This window comes from Osmerus eperlanus, chromosome 4, assembly GCF_963692335.1.
Source record: "Osmerus eperlanus chromosome 4, fOsmEpe2.1, whole genome shotgun sequence".
NCBI lineage: Eukaryota > Metazoa > Chordata > Actinopteri > Osmeriformes > Osmeridae > Osmerus > Osmerus eperlanus.
The window spans coordinates 15,422,800-15,431,728 of record NC_085021.1 but is presented as its reverse complement, the minus strand read 5'-3'; the positions used below and the strand labels follow the sequence as shown (position 1 = coordinate 15,431,728).

Genomic DNA, 8,929 nt, shown 5'->3' with positions numbered 1-8,929 from the left:
GAAGGGTCAATTGAACAACTAATTAAAGCCATATTCTGTCATGTATGATAAATTGTCTTATAAAGAAATGAATAAACTGCAGAATGATACTTTCGCTCATTTTCATTTTCTGAATTTATTCTTTTTTTTTGTTTGTTTTACATCAAATAGAACAGACATACATTGACACATGCAATGTGAACACTTGGTGTTTTCATTTCCATTCAAAGCCAATTGAATATACATTAGATACCATTTTTGTACCTCAAACATGAAAATACTCTCAGATATTTACAAAAAATAAAAATACATAACCTAATTCTGAAATAGTTACAGTACTTGTGTTAAAATGAGATTTTAGTTGATTCTATAAAACAAAAGAATTTCAATAGAGTTTTCTATTCAAGGTGTTCAACAGACTATATGCTGATAAAATATATAATACACAAGGAACTTAAGAAATCACACTTAAGGAAAACGAATATAATGGATACTTCAAGAGAATATGGCTTTAATGAAATATTTAAAAAGAAACTCTGATTAACAGCCCTACTGTCCTTTTCCCAGTGGTTCTTAGGTTGATCGACCATGGATATAGCCAGTAAGACATTCCGTCAGTGGTTCACTGACTGTGACAGGGTGCGAGGAAGCGGCTCAGACATCGGTGGAATAGTCCAAACCCAGAACCTCCAGTCTGGTTCCAGAACGGGGCCTGTTCATAGTCTGGTCCCCGGCTGTATTTACCTGCACATACTTCCCCATGTGCACTATCTGTCATTCCTCATCCAGTTCCTTCTTTTCCAGTGACAAAGTCATGAATGCTGACGCTACCCACAGTCCTAGGTAGTGCATAGGTGGGAAGGTCAATCTGCCTCCCCTCTCTCTACTGAGGCTCCTCCCCCTTGGACATCACAGAGATGGGAGCCGGAGGGTTTCCTAGATGCCAATCAGATCCTGAGGTTATTGTAACTCACATATGTTTTCTTGGTAGCTTGACCTGAAAATGAAGATGGGGTTATCGGTTAAAAGTGGCATTTAGGATCACCAACAAGACAAATCACACAATGCAAAATGTAGACATAGAGAGAAAGGCAGCATAATTAATAACAAATCCCAAACAGTGTGCCATCAAAGGAAACACTGGCAGGATTAGAACAACATTTTACACCGCTGCTGTGTTGAACTTGGTTTCTATTTTCAGTTGCTAACTAGCGCTAAAAAAACACAAACACCACACACGTGGGCACCTAACAAATGCTAGGGCATATAATGTGATCCCAGTATGGATTGCCATGTAAACAGATCTGAAAATGGCTGAGTGCCTAGGTAGTTTGTGTGTCTGTGTGTGTGTCTGTATCTGTGTGTGTGTGCCTGTGCAGTGCTACCAGTCAGAACTGGAGAATGTCGATGTACATTGCGTTTCTTAAACAGAGACATAGCTGTAAACTCTCCATCTACTGCTGTAAATGTTGCCATGGCGACCAACTCCTATGGGCTATGCAATTAAAGTCGTACCACTTCCTAACAGCCTTATTTTGTAGTCTTGGCCAGTGACTTTGATGAATAAAACATATGTAAATATACAACATGGTGCAGGCTTACAGTATGACTTCTTTTGGAGGAGAAAGTAATGATGTCGGTGTGTGCTTGGCATGAGAGTGTGTGAAATGGAAATCTACACATCTTAACCTCTAAATTCTACAGCAGAGTTTAGAGCTCACTGAATGGGAACAGTATTGTCAACCTCTTTCTGCTTCTCTGTGTTTCTGTGACTGCATTGCTTTATCAAAGTATTGATTGTTCATAATACAAAGATTTACTAGAAAATCGTTAAACTATCCACACATGATTGTACTCAATTCATCTCAGCATGTAATCAGTACTGGAACAGAAAAGGTGCTTTTCCAATATCTTCAAATTACCTGGCATATTTCAAAGAGAGGTAATAATACAGATCTTATGCCGTATCAATACCAATCTGAGGTGCGCCTAATGCTTAATCTACTACTTAATCCTAGGAATCATTAGGAATCATCCTGAGGTGATGTGCCCTGAGAGGGCCCCGGCACTCTGATGGTTACAGCAGCTGACGGACCGTCTCCTGGGGCCACAAAGCTGCAGCTCAGGTTCCAGGGCGGTCATGCACATAAATTCGTCATTAATAAATGTCACTCCCTCTGCTGCTAAAAAAGAAGGGCATGAGGGGGTGGCAGAGGCGAGGGGGTTGGAGGGAGGGGGGGAGAAGACGTGGGTGTCGGGCAGACAGAAGGTGAGAGACGGGCACAGCAGATGACACAGTGTACGTTTGGGGGGGACTCTCAGAGACAAGGCCCATTAGAGCTGTACAGGCCCTGCTTGGGGACCTCAGTGCAGCCACGGCAGCTGTGGAGGTTCGCCCTCGAAGCAGTGTGTGTGTGCTCTCCGTGTGTCACACGTGTGGGGCAGGGGCCAATTGCATTTCCCCTAAGACCACCTCTGACAAATTCCACCACACATGCATATGGACACTCACACACACACACACACACACACACACACACACACACACACACACATGCCCACACTATCCTACACCCACACATGCTTCAGCTCATATCTCATGAGTATGACAATCAGGGGGTGTTTGGAGAATCTCCCATGAAGAGCTGTCATGGCATAGAGAAGAAGATGGCTCTATATATTCATAGAGAAGTGCAGAAGAGAACCTGTTGATGACATTAGACATGAGAGTGCCATATGATTAGTGGCAGCACAGGAAAAATTGGGGTCCTCTGATGCATCATTAGCATTGACTGTCAATCTTATAGACTGAGATGAATAACACGCACCAAGCTTCTGAGGGAACAGAGGTCTAGCATAGATTCATTATGTTAATCCCGCCCATTGTGAATATCAAATGTTCAAATCCTACTGATTACTAGTGATTATTCCTACAAGTCCCTTGCTGTGTGGCCCCACCAGTGATGTTGGCCTCCTTGCTCCAGTGATAGTCTGACTGCTGTCTCTAGATAACGGGATCAGGCCTACAACCTAGCAGACGTGGTGTTGTGTCGCTGACACACAGTCATTGGATGAGATTAAATGGCTCCATTACCGTGGTGTATCCTGAACCTCATGCGCTCCTAATGCTGAACAGTGACATTACTCTGTGCTCTGAGGAAAAGACCCACCATGTTCTGTCTTGGCCTCTACTGCTCTCTAAAGCTAGAGGTCTTACCATATCTCAGAGAACCAGATAAAGAAGGTCCCCTAAAGACAAGCAAAGCCCTTGCATTCCCCGACTGGAATATAATACACCATTGATACAGTTCAAGAATAGAAGAAAGGGGGATTAGAGTGTAATGTTGAAAAACCTAAGATTCTACAGGAAGTGCAAAGACCTAGGGGCCAACTGAAACAGTCAGTGAACTCTACTTCCTGGGTTCCTTGTTGACATAATCACGATCTAATCCGTCTTTAAGTGACTCCAGGCCCACCAGAGACCCTCAGTGTTGTGCAAATCATAGAGGCCTAATGAGATATTTCCATCCCTTTAACTCCCTCAACAGAAGTGACTCATAGGGTCTGTGGCAGTCTGACAAACATGCGTGGAGGAGGGAGAAACGTTGATGGCATTTGAGTTTCCTTCAGCACAAATCAGACAAATCATTTAGCGGGTCTACCCGGGATAGACTCAGGACATCCCACTGAACGTTGTGCCTTCTGTGTAGACATAGAGGATCAACAACACACACAGAATACAACAGAATATCACCGACACTAAGCAGTATATAAGGTCCGAGGAGCTAGAAGTTGGATCAGGAGACTCACTCATGGGGTCGGTCGTGGCAGGGTTCTCACACAGCTCTGTCTTGGCCTCTCCGTTGGGGCGCTCTCCGGGCTTCTGGGCCAGGCGTGAGGACATGGTGGCGGCCGTGACCACGGCTTTGAAGCTCCTCTTCCTCTTCTGCACATTGAGCTCCGGGTGGAAGATGATGACGTACACCTTGGGCATGTAGAGCATGCCGAGCGCTACAGAGGCACTGAGGTTCATGGAGATGGTCAGCGTGGTGGTCTGGATGTACAGCTGGAGGAAGGGGGGGGAGGGGGAAGGAGGGGAGAGGAGGGAGTTGATCACGACATACTGTGGTGCTGTGAGGAGACATCGAGCATGTGGCTGTTCCCTGCTTCGTTACAGGTGAGAGAAAGAGTTGAACCACAGGAGAGAGCATTATCAGAGGTAAGATTCGGCAGGTGGTCTGAATGTATGGAGGAATCTACAAGCGGTGCCTATTATACTGCAGGCAACTCTTACACACACTGAATCCTACTCTCACTATCCATACAATAGCTGTTCTCACAACAGAGGAATGAGTGGAGATAATCATGCAGCGACATGCATTTATATCAGAGCAGTAAACTCAACAGCCTATCTCAGTTTAACTGCGAGAAGAAGACTTTTATTTCTCAGACTATCTTCCCCTTAGGGTGTTCCCAGTGTGAGTGCTGTTTGTGGTTAAGAGGATGGTGCTTGTGTGTCCCCACTGTGACCCCACAGCTGATATCAAACCCTGACCGTTGGTCTCAACAGCACCAGCCCACCCGCCAGTACGACTAAAACCTCACAACGCTCTAGCAAGGAGCAGCATCCCTTCCCAGTCTTTTAACATCAGGGCTTGACAGCCATACAGTCAATCGGTAGACATTAGACTGAAGTGCCTGAGGAAAGTACCTTACTATGAATCCAACATAAATTAAGAAGGATTAAGAATACATATACTGTAGACTTTGCTTGGCCCTCAAAGAGAGTCTCAGCCTCTCAGTTCTGGCTGAGTGCGAGGGCAGCCTGTGATAGGCTCACATTGGGATAAGTGGCTTAAGATCGTTCACACAACCGTCATTCCATGGTGGCATGAGCATGTGGAAACTGCTGAGGTCCTTCACCACTGGGAGCTTACTCTTTCTCTTTCACTTGCATAACACCATTCATCCAGTAAAGTTAAAACTTGCATAACCTTTAACCAAAGTATAATTTAGCTTTGTACAGAATGTCACAATGGTATTCTTAAAAGGAAATCGCTCTCCAATCATGGAACCATTCAGAAACCTGCAAGGCACTTGTTGCGTTTAAGGGGCTTAGAGGACGCTCGTGCCCATGCTGAGGGGACTGCTCAGGGGGTGTAAAGAGCTCACCACCACCATCTACTTAAATCAACTTACTGTACTTGAAAGACTAAAATGCCACTCATGTTCTTTTAGAGCATTTTGGAGTGAATGCAGAAAAGGGAAATGGGGGATTCAGTCACAGATATCTGCATGGCAATAAAACTGACTGAACTGGAAAGAGAAAATGTCACAATTTACATACAGTTCTTTCAGAGTAAATAGCACCACTGATGGTACTCTTATCGTTCGGTCTAAAGACATCAATTTACATGGCAGTCATGTTCTGTCTTTCTGATCTCAGCAATTCATTTAAATAGCAAAACTATCAACGTGCCGATAAACATACCTCTCTCTCGTGCTCTCTCTCTCTCTCTCTCTCTCTCTCTCTCTCTCTCTCTCTCTCTCTCTCTCTCTCTCTCTCTCTCTGACTCTCTGTCTCTCTCTCTCTCTCTCTCTCTGACTCTCTGTCTCTCTGTCTCTCTCTCTCTCTCTCTCTCTCTCTCTCTCTCTCTCTTGTCTCTCTCTGTCTCTCTCTGTCTCTCTCTGTGTAGACAAACAACAGAGAGATAGAGAAAGAAAGAGATCTAGCGCACCATGCATTAATAACACTATGAATGTCATGGTGCCCATATCAAGTGGTTCTCAACACATTCCGTTCCGCCTCATTGTCAACCAACAAAAGAATGGAATGGTTGTGCATGCTCCAGATTGTGTTGCTGTCAATTTGTGGAGCGTATGACTGGGTATGGGAACATTGATCAGAGCTCTGAAGCAATGTATGATCATTTCTAATCACTAAACAATATCCAGCCCTAGTTATGTTTCCATGTTTGCTACCAGGTAACCTATGTCAAGTAACCATAGCAACACCACACACAGTTTTTTTACTAACTACTAAAACACAGCTGAAACAAGTGTTTAATGATATTCTGGTATCTTCTATAATGCATTTCTGATAGAATCAAAATGTATTTATTGATCATATGAGAGAGTTGATTTGAGACCACACTAACCAGAGACACTTGACGTAGTTCAGGGGTTCTCTCTCTTTGACTGTGTCTTTCTCAACCAACACACACACATGCATAGATACATGTCTGCATACATCATGTCACCACATTGCTACGGTAACCTGTCCAAGCTGTCTTCTGAGTGCAGTAGGAGCCTGACCCAAATTCTCAGTCCTCTCACCCATCACAAGAATGTTTAGCTTGTCATGGAGCATTCATAATTAATTCCTGTTGCTTTAACATAAATAAATACATGAAGTCAATTTCACAACTGCTTGGCAACTCTCTATTTATAGTCTAGTCACTGTAATGATTTATTAAGATACTCATCAGGAATCAAACGATTGCCTGTGAGTTTTACATCTTAATGATGAGCCAAATGCCCAGACCAACATCCACACAGAACATATGCTGTCTTCCACTCAAACAAAAGCTGCTGACAACTATTACATAGTCATTGCCACCGGGGATGGATTTAAAGCACAGGCAATTTAGTGTCGTATAAATTGAAGATTATAAATGCGTACAGAGATGGAGACTCGATCCAGTTAGTGACATTTAAAGGTTGTTCTCTGCCCTGAAAGTGAATGCCTTTAATAATGGATTGCGTGATTTGAGTCTCACTCTGCTAATTCTCTGCTAATCCACCTGGTAGTCTCCTGGTGTTAAGGGTGGCCTACTTTCTAGGCTGGCTGGGATCATGAATAACTCTGCCTGCCTTCCGCGCCCACTCTGGGGACCTCAGTCTGCTTATGAATGGCTCTCATCAACTTTCTGATTGGCTGTCATTCTCTGTTGAAAATGTAAATTCTGGACCAGCATAGATTAAAAACAGCCTCACATACAGCAAAAGAGTTCCTATGCTGGGATCCACTCAAAAAGCCTCTGTGGTAGAATGTGTTTACAATAGGTCTACAATTACTTTCTCAAATATGCAATTCTAATTAATTTCTCTGAGGTTGTCACTAAGGTTCAGAATTTACAAACAGCCTCTGGTTTCCACAATTCTTCCCTGTTGACTTTCAGGTTTTTGTGAGCAGATATTGTACTTTTACTGAAGGTCCCAGAGGCACACATAAGCATCATCCAAAAACAGGAGTACAGGGAGGCAATGCCTCCACCAGGAATGTTATGTCACCCTCTCATCAAATAAAGTTCTTTGTAGAAAGAGAACAGGATTAAAAGGTACTCCAGCAAAGAGCTTTTTTTTGCCTGTTTAAAATTGAATGAGGAAATGGATCTTGCCAAGTATCCTTTGTCACTGGTAATCTATCTTGGCAGCTCTGTGTGTATATGAGAAGTTCATATGAGAACAAGAACCCTATAACAAGAGTCTAAGTGTATAACAGACATGTTGTGGTAGGAGTCATGTGTAAAGGGGTTTCCTCTCAATGTGGCGAGACCTAACTCTTGCTGATTGTGTCTTGGAAGCTTTCTCTGCTTCCAGAGAAGGTTCAGATGCTTGCTGTTTCAGGATGACTTCCATGCCTGTCCATACCTGTATTAATATCTAGTGGATTACAATTTGAATAAAATAGTGATAGTATCATTACTGTAATGTTGTTTATAAGACTGGACTTTACAACCGTGAAGTACAATGCATTGTTTATTAAAACCTGACAGATGACACAGAAAATGTCAATGGCTTAAAATGTCAATGTCATACTGTAACTATGGCTGACAAAATAGGCATGTTGTGGCACCATTACTTTAATTGATGAGTATTATTTACACTTTGGTACATTTTCCAGATGTTTAGTTTGCCGGAATAATGTCTCTTATATTCCTGGTAGTTGAGTTTGCGTTTCCAAAATGTCTATTTCTGATAGCTACTTTTTAATGAGAAGGCTCTGGAAACTGATGATTTTCACAGTCATCAAGCCCAGTGTGGTGACTGAACACAAGCAGGTGCAGAGGAGAGGGGGGCAGGACGCTATATGATCTTTTGTTGCCGTTTGCGCATGGCTTCCCCCTACATTGGTTTGGGACAGGGGCTGGGGCAGGGGAGGGGGGAGCGTCACAGGTGAATAAGGACAGAGGAATTGTGCCAAGCTGTAGAGAATTCACTCAGCACAGCCACAGACTTCTAGCTGTGATATCAAGCGGGGATAGAATAACATAAGGTCAAATGGATATCTAAATCTGGATTTAGGATTAACAGCAGCAGCATGATCACAACTGTGCCTCTACAAATCTTTCGATAATGGTTGGCTCGGAATGACAGAGATGAATCGAAATCAAAAGTCTGTGTGACTTTCAGCCTCAGAAAACCCTGCAAGGTATTTGTAAGATAAGAGACCAGCTCAAATACACCAGTGTGTTTCCAAGTGTGCACAAGTCCTTGTCCTTACACACACAAACACACACACACACATGCATGCAAGCACACAGAAGCACACAAAACCTAAACATCTTTCACCTTAAACTCACCTTATCCACACAGTGTAACCTTTCTAACTGGATTGTTGGAAAAGGTAGGTGTCTTGCTTGAGTGACAGCTTACATAACTTTAACTTCCTATCTACTGAAGCACACAGGGGTGGGCCCACAGAAACCATGTCTGCAGTGGCTACAGTGTGAGCTGGAGGTGTGTGGAAGATGTGAGCCAGTCATATCCTTTAAGGGTTAACTGCATAAGGAGGAAAGATAAACACATTACCGGCTCGCTAGTCACCGTGAGTAACATAATGAACTCCTAATCGCTTCTGAGGGCGTAATTCATCTATGAAATCAGCAGCAAATTGAGATGAGGAAAATAAGTTTCTGATCCATCTTGTTGTGTAGCATAGCGGGAA

The 8,929-nt window shown here is 43.3% G+C and overlaps 1 protein-coding gene across 2 annotated transcripts in view; it reads right to left on the bottom strand.

The window, feature by feature from the left end:
* Positions 1-70: 70 nt before the first annotated feature.
* The window catches only part of LOC134019028 (metabotropic glutamate receptor 7-like), a 42,267-nt gene continuing 33,408 nt past the window's right edge, over positions 71-8,929 (bottom strand). For both annotated transcript variants that reach the window (XM_062459511.1, XM_062459512.1), the window contains 2 exons: positions 3,790-4,045; positions 71-976 (listed from right to left, as the gene is read on the bottom strand). In XM_062459511.1, the coding sequence (XP_062315495.1) occupies positions 927-976; positions 3,790-4,045 (306 nt within the window). In that variant the 3' untranslated portion in view covers positions 71-926. The remainder of the gene's footprint in view (positions 977-3,789; positions 4,046-8,929) is intronic.